The sequence below is a fragment of the Schistocerca americana genome, chromosome 3, assembly GCF_021461395.2.
Source record: "Schistocerca americana isolate TAMUIC-IGC-003095 chromosome 3, iqSchAmer2.1, whole genome shotgun sequence".
Taxonomy (NCBI): Eukaryota; Metazoa; Arthropoda; class Insecta; order Orthoptera; family Acrididae; genus Schistocerca; species Schistocerca americana.
This window is the reverse complement of record NC_060121.1, coordinates 875,726,109-875,740,665: the sequence shown is the minus strand read 5'-3', so window position 1 is coordinate 875,740,665 and position 14,557 is coordinate 875,726,109. Positions and strand designations below refer to the sequence as shown.

General features: G+C 38.4%; 1 protein-coding gene across 1 annotated transcript in view; it reads right to left on the bottom strand.

Moving 5' to 3' along the window:
* The window catches only part of LOC124607060 (sodium/potassium/calcium exchanger 4-like), a 137,050-nt gene that overhangs the window by 27,949 nt on the left and 94,544 nt on the right, over positions 1-14,557 (bottom strand). The window contains exon 7 of the mRNA XM_047139237.1: positions 11,440-11,649. Coding sequence (XP_046995193.1) covers positions 11,440-11,649 — 210 coding nt within the window. The remainder of the gene's footprint in view (positions 1-11,439; positions 11,650-14,557) is intronic.

The window sequence follows — 14,557 nt, the reverse complement described above, 5'->3', positions numbered from 1 at the left end:
GCCATGTGTATGTGAGTTCTTTGTGTGTGTGTGTGTGTGTGTGTGTGTGTGTGTGTGTGTGTGTGTTGGATAGCTGAATAATATCTAGTAGTCAGTCTTTTACCAATGTGCCCATCTGCTACTCAATGTCTGCTCTATGTGGTTAATAGCAACCTATACTTTTAAATTATACTTTTTATGAACTGTGGGTTTTTGGCCATTTCTTCACGTGCAATTCAGAAAGATTACAGATGTGTAACTACGTATATGGGTGTGCAATTTCCCTATGTCAGAGTAAATTTTCTAGTATATTATCTTGGATGGAGAGTCATCAACAAATGTAGAAGTTTCTTTGGTTGTGCCCCAAGGAAGTGTTTTGGGACCCTTGCTGTTCATGTTGTATATCAATGACCTTGTGGATACTGTTAATGGTAACCTCAGACCTCTCAAAGACGATGTAATTATCTATATGAAGTACTGTTTGAAAGAAGCTGTGTAAATATTCAGTCAGATGTTGATAAGATTTCAAAGTGGTGTAAAGATCAGCAACTTGCTTTAAATGTTCATAAATATAAAATTGTGCACTTCACAAAATGCAAAAACATAATATTCCATGACTATAGTGTCAATGAGTCACAGCTGGAACTGGTCAACTCATACAAATACCCGGGTACAACACTTTTTAGGGACATAAAATGGAATGGTCATTTAGGCTCAGTCATGGGTGAAGTAGGAAGTAGACCTCAGTTTATATAGTAAAGACTTGCATGATGGATATCCTAGTTGCTGATGAGTCTTCTGGGCTGTATAGCCATGGCTGAAAAACTTTCCAGTTCCTGTCATTTTGTACAGAGCTGTTCTGGATATCTTCTGAGGTGTTCTTGGTAACACGGAATATTGCCAACTGATGAGTTGGACATCGAAGAGCAACATACATACATGATGAGCAGAGATAACCTTTGTTAGAGATAAAATTCAGCTATTGATTGTCACCTATCAAATATAAAAACTTATCTATCGATTCAGGAGAGCCACTGTCCACATATTATCAACTTTCATGGCTTCTTCTTTTCTGTTAAAATTATCACTATGCTTACACATTTTGATGGTGTCTCTATATAGTCATGAATAATAGTTGTTCACAGTAGATAAAATTTTGGTTTTGGAGAACTTCACTTTATGATTTCTTGACTGAAAAGGACACTCTGCTACAGCTGATTTTTCTGTTTTCGCTAGGTGGAAAAGCCTTTTATATTCATTCAGTCTTGTATTCACGCTTCCCTTGGTAGTTCCAATGTTGATCTTTCCACAAACAAATGGGATTTTATGTATTCCACTTGCTGACAGAGGAGGGTATTTCTCCTTTACAGTTTGGAGTTCTTGACCTATTTTCTTAGTTGGTCCAAAAACCAATCTGATGTAATATTTTGGTAAAGTCTTGCTCACCTGATCAGTTACTTTTTTGATAAAAGGGAGAGAAACCTTATTCTTCCACTGCTGTGTTGTCTTTTTTCCTACTGTTATTAGGTTGCAGACCCTATTTACTTCCTTATCTGAATAGCCATTCTTCTCAAAAGTCTGCTTCAAATGTTTTAATTCAGCATCCAGGTGTTCTGGCTTGCAGATTCTTTTGGCTCTATCTAGACTTTTAATGGGACCTCTCTTTTGTGTGGAAGAAGGTTGAAGTTCTTATGCAAATATCAATCTCTATGTGTGAATTTCTCAGAAACCTTATGTTTCAACCTTACATCAGGCTGTCTCATAAGTAAAATATACAAGAAGGCTACTGCATTGTCTCTTTTCATCTCCATGGTAAACTAGATTTTTGAATTTATATCCATTCAAATAACAAAAGAATTCTTCTAAAGCTTTTTTACCACATGAGCAAACTACGGATGTATCATCGTCAAACCGATACCATTACATGGTTTTTATTTGCGTTTTCTAGTGATAACTTTTCAAATTTTTCCATATAAAAATTAGTGATCACAGGACCTAATGGCTTACCCATTACAACAAAATAAACTTGCTCATAAAATTCATAATCCCACTAGAAATTACTAGAAGTAAGGAACTGTCTAAAATGAGCAGTCAGATCCCATGGAAAAACATCTTCGGGGGTCAAGGTTAATCCTTCAAGGTTTTGATAAATTGATGTGAACCTTTTATAGAAGAGTCAGGTTTACCAGTACATGGTTGTAAATGATTTGCTAGATAGCTTGCTATTTGATACACTGGAGAATTGAGAGCACTAACAACCAGTCTCAGTGGAAGACAATGAATTTTTGTCATGCCATAAGTCTGGCATGTTGCTTCAGTTTTTAATAAGGATTTCTTATCCTCTTTTTGAAATGAAGTAAATGATTTTTCACAGTATTTGTTTTCTTCAGTATGTTATCTGTGGGGCTGAACAATCTTGATGATACATTCGTTGTTTGGTCACATGGTAAAAAAGCTATAGAAAAATTCTTTCATCATTTGGATGGTATAAATCCAAAAATGCATTTTACCAGTGAGATGGAAAACGACAACACAGTATCCTTCTTGGATATTTTACTTATGAGACAGTCTGATGTAAGGTTGAAACATAGGGTTTCTCAGAAATTCACACATACAGATTTATATTTGCATAAGAAATCCAACCATCGTCCACACAAAAGAGAGGTCGCATTAAAAGTCTTGTTGATAGAGCCAAACGAATCTGCAAGCTGGAACACCTGGATGCTGAATTAAAACAGCTGAAGCAGGCTTTCAAGAAGAATGGCTATTCAGACAAGGAAGTCAATAGGTTTCTGCAACCTAATAACAGTAAGAAAAAAGACAACAATAGAACAAAGCAATGGAAGAATAAGGTTTCTCTCCCTTTTATCAAAAAAGTAACTAATCAGGTGAGCAAGAATTTACCAAAATATGGCATCAGATCAGTTTTTAGACCAACTAAGAAAATATGTCAATCATTCCAAACTGGAAAGGAGAAATGTCCTCCTCTGTCAGCAAGTGGAGTTACGAAATTCCATGTAGTTGTGGAAAGGTATACATTGGAACTACCATGGGAAGCATGAATACAAGAATAAACTGAAGACTACTACCTGCTTTGCACAAAATTCCATTTTATATTCCTACAAAGTGTTACAATCAGGTATTTGAATGAGCTGACTGATTCCAGTAGTGACTCACTGATATTGTAGTCATAGGACACTATGTTTTTTTGTTTCATGAAGTGCACAGTATAACTTTTCTGAACCTTGAAAGCGAGTTGCCAATCTTTGCACCACTTTGAAATCTTATCAAGATCTGACTGAATATTTATGTAGCTGCAAAAAGTCTGAGGTTACTGTTAATATTGTCTGCATCAGGGGTCCCCACAGACTTCCCTGGGACACACCTGAAGTCACATCTACATCTGATGACGACTCTCCATCCAAGTTAACATGCTGCGTTCTCCTTACCACAAAGTCCTCATACAGTCACAAATTTCACTTGATACCCCATATGATCAAACTTTTGACAATAAGCAGAGGTTTGGTACTGAATCAAATCCTTTTCAGAAATCAAGAAACACTGCATCTACATGACTGATTTGATCCAAAGTTTTCAGCATGACATGTGAGAAATGTGTGAGTTGAGTTTCACATGATTGGTATTTTCGGAATCTGTGCTAGTTGACATTGAGAAGGTCATTCTGTGCAAGACACCTCATTATGTTTGAGCTCAGAATATGTTCTAAGATTGTACAACAAGTCAATGTCATAGATATCGGACGGTAATTTTGTGGATCACTTCTGCTATCCTTCTTATGGATGGGTGTGAACTGTGCCTTTTTCTAAGAACTGGGCAATTTTTTTTGGTCAAGGGATCTATGATAGATTATAGTTACAAGACGGGCTAACTAAGCAGCAGACTTCGTATAGAATCTGATATGGATTTCGTCAAAAAAATAAAAAATTAAAAAAAAATAAAATAAAATAAAAAAAATTTAAAAAATTGCAGGCAACTGGTATATTTTGTGATCTGTCAAAGGCATTTGACTGTGTAAATCACAATATCCTTTTAAGTAAATTAGAATATTATAGTGTAACAGGAAATGCTGCAAAATGGTTCAAATCTTATATCTCTGGCAGGAAACAAAGGGTGTTATTAGGAAAGAGACATGTATCAAGCTATCAGGCATCATCCAACTGGGAACTAATTACATGTGGGGTCCACAAGGTTCCATTTTAGGGTCCTTACTTTTTCTAGTGTATATCAATGATCTTTCATCAGTAACATTAGCTGAAGCTAAGTTCGTTTTGTTTGCTGATGATACAAACATTGCAATAAATAGCAAATCAAGTGTAGTCTTAGAAAGGTCAGCTAATAAAATATTTGTGGACATTAATCACTGGTTCCTAGCCAATTCTTTGTCACTAAACTTTGAAAAAACACACTACATGCAGTTCAGAACTTGTAAGGGGTGTCCCACGAGTATATGCCTAACATACGATGACAAGCAGATTGAAGAAGTGGACAGTGTTAAATTCTTGGGATTACAGCTTGATAATAAATTCAACTGGGTGGAGCACACCACATAACTGCTGAAGCATCTTAACAAATCTCTATTTGCAATGCGAATTGTGTCAGATATAGGGGATATAAAAACGAAAAAGCTGGCATACTTTTCTTACTTTCATTCCATAATGTCATAAGGGATTATTTTTTGGGGCAATTCATCAAGCCAAGCTACAGTTTTCCAGACACAAAAATGTGCAGTAAGAGTTATATGTGGTGTGAACTCAAGAACATCTTGCAGAAGCCTGTTGAGGGAACTAGGGATACTAACTACTGCTTCCCAACATATTTATTCCTTAATGCAATTTGTCATTAAAATATATATCACTTTTTCAAGCCAACAGCTCAATTCATGGAAACAATACTAGAAATAAGAATAATCCTCACAAGGATTTGAAGTCACTTAGTCTTGTACAAAAAGGTGTGCATTATTCAGGAACACACATTTTCAATAACTTTCCAACAGCCATAAAAAGCTTAACAACCAATGAAATTCAGTTTAAGAGAAGCCCAAAGGATTTATTGGTGGCCAACTCCTTCTACTCCATTGATGAATTTCTCAGTAGAACAAACTGATTTCTAGAGCCTAGGTCTTCGTGGCAAATGAATCTGCTCCAGTCCGGAATCCCTGAACCATTACACCAACAACCTGAAAACAGCTTTCGCATCCCGCAACTACCCTCCCGACCTGGTACAGAAGCAAATTACCAGAGCCACTTCCTCATCCCCTCAAACCCAGAACCTCCCACAGAAGAACCCCAAAAGTGCCCCACTTGTGACAGGATACTTTCCGGGACTGGATCAGACTCTGAATGTGGCTCTCCAGCAGGGATACGACTTCCTCAAATCCTGCCCTGAAACCCACTCCACCAAGAGTGTCTTTCCACCATCCACCTAACCTTCGTAACCTTTTGGTTCATCCCTATGAAATCCCCAAACCACCTTCCCTAACCCTCTGGCTCCTACCCTTATAACCACCCCCGGTGTAAAACCTGTCCCATGCACCCTCCCACCTCCACCTACTCCAGTCCTGTAACCCAGAAGGTGTACACGATCAAAGGCAGAGCCACATGTGAAAGCACCCACGTGATTTACCAACTGACCTGCCTACACTGTGAAGCTTTCTATGTGGGAATGACCAGCAACAAACTGTCCATTCACATGAATGGACACAGGCAGACAGTGTTTGTTGGTAATGAGGATCACCCTGTGGCTAAACATGCCTTGGTGCACGGCCAGCACATATTGGCACAGTGTCCTGGTTATCTGGATACTTCCCACTAACACCAACCTGTCAGAACTCCGGAGATGGGAACTTGCCCTTCAGTATATCCTCTCTTCTCGTTACCCACCAGGCCTCAACCTCCGCTAATTTCAAGTGGCCGCCGCTCATACCTCACCTGTCATTCAACAACATCTTTGCCTCTGTACTTCTGCCTCAACTGACATCTCTGCCCAAACTCTTTGCCTTTACAAATGTCTGCTTGTGTCTGTGTATATGCGGATGGATATGTGTGTGTGTGTGAGTGTATACCTGTCCTTTTTTCCCCCTAAGGTAAGTCTTTCCACTCCCGGGATTGGAATGACTCCTTACCCTCTCCTTTAAAACCCACATCCTTTCGTCTTTCCCTCTCCTTCCCTCTTTCCTGGCGAAGCAACCGTTGGTTGCGAAAGCTTGAATTTTGTGTGTATGTTTGTGTTTGTTTGTGTGTCTATCGACATGCCAGCGCTTTCGTTTGGTAAGTCACATCATCTTTGTTTTTATATATATATACATGGTGAGTCACCTAACATTACCGCTGGATATATTTCGTAAACCACATCAAATACTGACGAATCGATTCCACAGACCGAACATGAGGAGAGGGGCTAGTGTAATTGGTTAATAGAAACCATAAAAAAATGCACGAAAGTATGTTTTTTAACACAAACCTACGTTTTTTTAAATGGAACCCCATTAGTTTTGTTAGCACATCTGAACATATAAACAAATACGTAATCAGTGCCATTCGTTGCATTGTAAAATGTTAATTACATCCGGAGATATTGTAACCTAAAGTTGATGCTTGAGTACCTCTCCTCCGCTGTTCGATCGTGTGTATCGGAGAGCACTGAATTACGTAGGGATCCAAAGGGAACAGTTATGGACCTTAGGTACAGAAGAGACTGGAGCAGCACATTACGTTGGTGCTCTCCGATACACACGATCGAACAGCGGAGGAGTGGTACTCAAGCGTCAACTTTAGGTTACAATATCTCTGGATGTAATTAACATTTTACAATGAAACAAATGGCACTGATTACGTATTTGTTTATATGTTCAGATGTGCTAACAAAACTAATGGGGTTCCATTTAAAAAAACGTAGGTTTGTGTTAAAAAACATACTTTCGTGCATTTTTTTATCAATTACACTAGCCCCTCTCCTCACGTTCGGTCTGTGGAATCGATTCATCAGAATTTGATGTGGTTTACGAAATATATGCAGCGGTAACGTTAGGTGACTCACCCTGTACATAACTTCTGCACAATTTCAGTACAGTAATGTATTCATTGTAAATAAGTATTTAGTAGTTGTATTACACATTTATTACCTTATAAATAAATGAAAACCTTTTTTATTTTAAATTCATTGTATTAGTATTTGTAAAATGATTCTTTCATATAGCGTTCATTAAAAAGTGACGACCATGCCACTTGGACCTGTGGAGTGGTACATTAGCTTATTTTTTTGAGTTGTAAATATTTGTCATGTATTGTTGTTTTTCTGACATGTTCTACATCCTGGAGGACCTCCTCACTACGGGTCAATTGGAATGAAAGTAAATCAAATCTAATCTAATCAAGCCCTGAAGCTTTGTTCAGTGTTAATGATTTCAGGTGTTTCTCAATGCCACTGACACAACTACTTATTTCATTCATCTTTTTAGTGGTACGAGGACTGGGTTTTCCTTTGTAAAAGAACATTTAAAAACACAAAAAATCTAATCTAATCTAATCAAGCCCTGAAGCTTTGTTCAGTGTTAATGATTTCAGGTGTTTCTCAATGCCACTGACACAACTACTTATTTCATTCATCTTTTCAGTGGTACGAGGACTGGGTTTTCCTTTGTAAAAGAACATTTGAAAACACAGTTAAGCATTTCAGAATTTGCTTTGCTATCCTCAATTTCAGTTCCTGTCTCATGCGTTAGGCACTGGAGACTAACTTTGATGCCACTGACAGCCTTTACATATGACCAGCATTTCTTTGAGTTTTGTGAAATATCATCTAACAATATACTGCTATGGTAGTAACTGAAGGCATCACACATTGCTTTCCTGGCAGCCAAATGTGTTTTATTCAGCATCTCTCTATCTGTAGCCATTCACTTTGTTTTACAACTAATATTCAGTAATCTCTGTTTCTTTAGAAGTTTCTTTACAGTGACTGTATACCATGGAGATTCCTTCCCATTATGAACTGTTCTGCTGAGTACACATTTGTGCAGTGCATGGTCAACTATTCTTTTAAACTTGAGCCAGAGTTCTTCTACATGCTTCTGCCCTGTGCTGAAAGTTTCAAGTTCTTTGTTATATATGACACTACTGATTTTTTATCTACTTTATTGAACATATGTGTCTTTCTGCTTGTTTTAGTTGTCCATTGGACTTTGATAATCCTTGTTGCCACAACCACGTCATGGTCACTGATACCAGTTTTGATGAAGACATCCTCGAAGAGGTCAGGTCTATTTGTTGCCATTACATTCATATATTTTCATCATGATTGGGGCTTCTAACTATCTGTTCCGGGCATTTTTCAGAGAAGGCATTTAGTAATGTTCCGCTTGATGTCTTATCATGCCCACCACTAACAAAACTGTAGTTTTCCCAATTAACTGTTGGACGATTACAGTCTCCAGCGAAGATTACAGTATTATTGGGGAGCTTATGTACAAGTGAACTGAGGTTTTCTCTAAAGTTTTTGGTTACATAAGGAGATGTGTCTGGTGGACAGTAGAAGGATCCAATTATTATTTTAGCCCACCCCTAATACTGAGTCTTGTCCAGACAGTCTCACATATAGCTTTAATTTCTGTCCCAGTGGACCATAGATTCTTGCCTACTGCAACAAAGACACCACCTCCATTTCCTGTTTGCCTGTCCTTTCGAGGTACACTCAAATTTAGTCCAAAAATCTTACTGCTATCAATTACAGGTTTCAATCTGCTTTCTGATCCTAATATTATGTGAGCTTCATTGCTTTTCATGAGTGCTTCAAACTTTGTTGTGAATGCTTCAGCAATTTACCATTAGAATTGTAATACTCTCATCTGTGGGAGGCATTTCTTTCGGTCTTACACTGATATTCTGGGTTTCCTACAGCTATCATTATCTTGATTGGATGGATAGTTGCTGAGGCTAAAAAACTCTTGTGCACACCCCACACAATATCAGCTACCTGAGCAGCAGCCTCTGATGTTTAATGCAAACCCAGAACATTTAGGAGGACCTTACAGTTCTCAACCCTATGAGGACCTTACAGTTCTCAACCCTATGGCACAAGTCCAGAAAGTCGGAGTCTAACTTGTCATAGCACCTATGAAGTCTCTGGTACAGTTCTTCCGCTCAACTCAGAACCAAAGGGCCACGATTAGTTCTGGGGACAATGCTGCAAATTGTGAGTGTTATGCACAAGTCTGCCAGCCTCTGGAACAACCCAAGTATGACCTCAGAGCCATATGACAGACATCATTTGTTCCAATGTGCACCACAATCTACAGTTGGTTGAATCCTGTTTCCTCAGTGGCTGCTGGAACAGCCTCCTCAACATTTGAATGTGACCATCAGGCATACACACTGAGTGCACCTGGTGCCCTTTCCTGTCCTTGCTGCTATTTACCTAAGGGGTACATCATTCACCATACATTTGAACTACTGACGATTAATAGATTCCTGCCCTTTTGCGTTTGCCTCCTCTTCACACTGTAGAAAACAGGTTTCCCCCAAACAGGTGAAGTGATTCCCACTGGATGTTTACTTTTCAGTGAAAGACAGCACCTCCAACTTATTGGTTATGAGGATCTGTACTACACGCTGAATCCTCCCTGGTCCCTGTCCACCTCGTACAGAATGCCTCGATCTACAAATGAAATGCCACTCACGGTCAAGTGGATGAGTGGTGACAGATTCTGTACTTCCTGCAGGGGAGACAGGATCCGCAGGAGAGGATAGTACTTGAGGTACCTCTGGTACCAGGATAACAGGTACATGACTCTCAGGAGCCCTCCCATCACAACAGTTCATAGCAGCTGCACATGAATATCAACCAACTCATCCTGTGTTCGAGAACAGGATTCACAGTGGGGTTGCATTTTGACTGATGCAATGTATTATGGGGCAGTGAACAAAGAACTATAAATTAAACCTGATGATTATCATTTGATCTCTTGAGCAAAAAAGTTGCTAATTTCCTGTAAGAACTGGAACAAACACGCAAAATGAGATTTCTGTCAAGGCAACACAAAACCTATGGTAAAAATTACTAGTTTCCTAAAACATTCTGAGGTTAATTATAATTATTAGCAAACTCAAAAATGAAGATGATTTATGATTAATGTAGATAATATATAGGGATACTCCTCTTTTATGGAAAACTGGATGTAACACAATATGTTAGTTAGAATATCTGCTACAGTAACTAAATCACAAATGCCAACTTACTGCAAATTACTCGTAGTTTATGTAAAGGACAATGGTATCTCCCGAAAATTCCCAAAAATGCCCAATTATTTACATTGATATATGATTAAATACATGAGTGATATATTCTTTGGCAGAAGCTGTGAACCTCAAATGCTAATATGCTATGGAATTACTTACATATTGGAAATACTCATACTGGTAACTTACGAAAATATAGTTTTGTAAGCATCCAGAAGTTCACAATAATAATCTATTTCTCATGTAAATTATACGATGAAAGAAGAGAATGGTTGTTTTGAATGAGGGCAGGCCTACTGTTCTCAAAAATTTTAAAAGAGTACAATTAAGTTTAAGCCTACCTTTGGCGATAACACTACTAGCACGTGTTCGGAATTTTACAGTATATCACAATACACACAGATATTGTTAAAATTAATGAAATATTATGCAGAAGCAATTCTGTGTACACTTATGCACTGGCATGCCAAAGAAGGACATTGAAGCATGAGTTTATTTCAGCCAAAAATGCTAAAATGTGCAGCACCAACAAAGCACGTCTTCGGCCTCTTGTACACGCTCTTGCTCCGAACCTCTTTTAAACAGTGAATTGTATACCATATGTAACTGCAGATATGTATGTTCAAATTATTGTTGAAATTGGTGTCATGTTTCATTGCTTTCCAGATCCATATGTTGAAAGTTAATAATATCTGAAGCAAAAAAGTGGATTGCTTAGTGGCCATGAAAAGAAAAGCAACTGGGATATGGCCTAAACTCACAGATTTGTAAAATGTGTTTGAAACTATAACTTTTGGGATTTTAAATATTTTTTCATCACCAAATGATATGTAATCTTCTATTTTGTGTGTGTCTCTGAATAAAGGCTTGCGATCACTTTTTGTTCTCTTCTGTAATTTATTGTTATAATTTCTCAAACTTTTGTATCTTTTAATTTCTCAAGCCCATTTTTTTTAAATTTATTATTTACTGTTTTAATGAATAAGATCCAATAAATTTTATAAAATTATATATTTCCCTACTGTCACTAATAGTTTAACAATCATGTTGAATGAAATTATATTAAAGTTTTGAAATCTGGACATTGCTTATGAGCAAAATAAGTTAAAAATGGTTTAATCTCATGAACTTTCTTATCCATCTACAAGACCCCACACTTTATTTGGAAAGTTAATTGTAACTTAGACAGAGATGTCAAGGAGCTTACCGATTACAGTAATCATCCATGAGACAAAATATGCATTTAATCCAATCCAGACAATACACATGAAGAAAGTAAGAGGGAAAAGCTTGCGAAGTTTGGGCTTGCTGCAGTCAGGAATTGTAACTTTGAGCAGAAGTAGTGCTGGCCAGCAGAGAAGCCAATACAGTTTGCCGTACCACTTGGCCCCTGCTGGTGGGTGTCGGAGGGACTGCGCTGTAAAGGAAAAAAGCAAGAGTGAGGTCTGTCGACAAACAGGTTCCCAAGTTGAGGCATTGCACTGTTTTGAGGAATGAGAGTCATGAACACCTTTTATGAAAGCTGTAAGTTTATGGATTACATAATGTTTTATTCATATTTGTAAATCTAGAGAGTCGGCCCTGTATCTTAATCCATTATCTGGCCATTTGTTTGTGCAAAATCATGTAGAAGATATCATTGTCATGTAAAACACCACCACTGATTATCTTTGTATGGTGTGAACTTCACAAATATATCTTATAATATCATGTCAGTTGGTTGAAGATACAGCATCACTGTACTTTTGCTTCCATTTAAAATTAGCTTACAGGCATGATTCAATTTCAGAGCATTAAATTAGAAGGAAAAAAATTAACTCCTGTCCACTACTTAAATACACATGAAAGAATGGAACATACAGTAAAAAAATGTCTTGGGTATCTCTACAGATAAAGCTGACATATAAAAATAAATTAAAACCCTAAGTTCTAGGGGACTAATGACCTCAGAGGTTGAGTCCCATAGTGCTCAGAGCCATTTGACTCAGTAAGTGGATATTTGAGTGGATAATAACGTACTGTCATATATGCTTTAAAATAATTTAGATCTTCAGGTACAATCTCATTTAATTTTTTGATGGCTAGCTTCGAGCATCCTTATCATCAGGTCACTATGCAGCACAGAAGGTGCATCTGTTGTCCTCCTGTACTATACATAGTGAACTGACTGACATGGCTGAAACTGTCTATATAAAAACATCAATGAGATTTTGTCTTAATTTAAAAGTCATGTAAGAATTCCCATCCCTGCAGTTAGCAAGGGTTGTGAAGCAGCTATTGAGTTTTCAAAAAGGGGGGAGGGCCCATTACATGACTTAGGGATTCTATTGCTATTAGAATCAATGGAAGTTGTTATAAAATACATAAAAAAAGACACACACAAATAGCTATCACATCCTTACTGGAGTGAACGTTCAATGACAGCCAGTGATTTCTATCATAATCATCTCCAGATGATAGGAATGTTGTATTACATAAAATACAATAGATGACAATTTAAGTGTAAGATTTGCATTGTGTTTGGCTACTTCTCAGAGACATTTACTAGTAATTGAAAAAGCAATTAATGTGTGAAGGTAATGTTGGATGATACATATGACTGGGATGGCTGGGTGCCATGGAACATTCACTCTAGTAAGGCTGCGGTATTTATTTGTATGTGTTTTTTACTTGTTTTATAACAACTCCCATTGATTGTAATAGCAGTTGAATCACTAAGGCATATAATGGGTGCTCCCCCCTTTTGAAAACTCAATAGCTGATTCACAACCCATGCTAATCTGAATTACATGGATGGGAATTGTTTTTGCAGCATATCCTCTGAGTCTACAATCCTACTGGCCTTAATCTCTTTTCCTCTGATATTTTGCTCTGTCTCCTGCTGCCAATCCTCTCAGCCCTTCATCGTGTGCCACATGCAAGATCCTCTGCTCTCTGATGTCAAATTCCTATCTTGTACACTTTCTGCTTCTCCTGCCCAGCTGTCAGCCACTCCTCATCTCCTTTTTCCCCTCACTCACTATTTTCTGTCCACTGTAGAACATAAACAGAGCAAGAGCCACTGTAAGCTGCACACTGAGTATATCCCGATAACGAAAGCCGGACAGTCTACAACAAAAGCAAGGTTTTGTATGTATAGTGATGCAAGTTAATGAGTGCTTCATACAGTGTGGAACACATGCTTACTGGTTGCCTGCTCAACCTATAATTGTGTGAGAGGGATGGCCCACAAGAATGCCTGTTACATTTCTTACAGCCAGAGATAGCAGCTGTCATAGTAATGAGGTGCAACATCTTTGAATCACTATCGATACCTGCCGTGGGTGGGGATACTAAATCCCTCCCCCTCGATATCGGGGGAGGCTGGGTTTGTGCCATTGCCAGTCCAGAAGCGTAGGAGGCACAGTTGAGGTTCCCACCAAGGGATCTAGCATCATAGCCTCGTCTGCTACTGCATGGACACAGGGACAATGGAGTTGGCATTTTGTCAGAGATAGAATTCTGCGCCAGTACAGCTGACACTAGAAGAGGTTTGGGCAGGGGGATTGACTCTGTTCATGGGCTCCCAAACAATGGCCCACATATCTGCATGCTTTCAGCTGGGGTAGCTGGGAAGCGGGTAGTACTGGCAAGTGTGCTGCATGGGGCTATGGCTAACGGCATGGTGGGTGGTTGCTGGGATGTTAGACATCTGGGTTGGAGATGACAGTGGGAGTAGAAGCACCATTTATAACTGCAGTTGTAGCTGGAGCTAGTTTTGGTGCCAGGTTATGAGTTTGTGACCAGCTGTGATGTCAAAAAGATGACACCACCTGTGACCTGAGACAAACCTTTCGGTCCACTCCATATGCCAGCCAAATTTACATGCCTAGACACAGGTGGCCTGTGCATAGGCAGACCTGCACTTGGGCTGAGACACAGGAGATCTAGCTGAGTTGCAGTAATTGCCAATTATTGTGATTTGGACTGTATTGTAAGTAAAAATGTAACACATAACAAAATAAACTTCAAACTCAAACTGAAATCATTATACTTGCTTGACAACTGCTTCTATTCCCTATATTTTTTAAAATGTGTATAACGTGCATACATACATGTGTTTCACTGCTGTTCAGTATAAACCACTATGTGTAAAAATGAATTACTGGTACCAAACACCTGTCCAAAAGACTATCGTAAAAATTATCTGTGTGTTATCTATTTTACGGTGTCAACAGACATTATGATTTTAAACAGAACTGAAAATTTACGTTCCTAGCTTTCGGAACAAATGTTCCTTCATCAGGGAGGAGAGAGGGGAGAGAAAGGGAAGAAGGGAAAGCAGA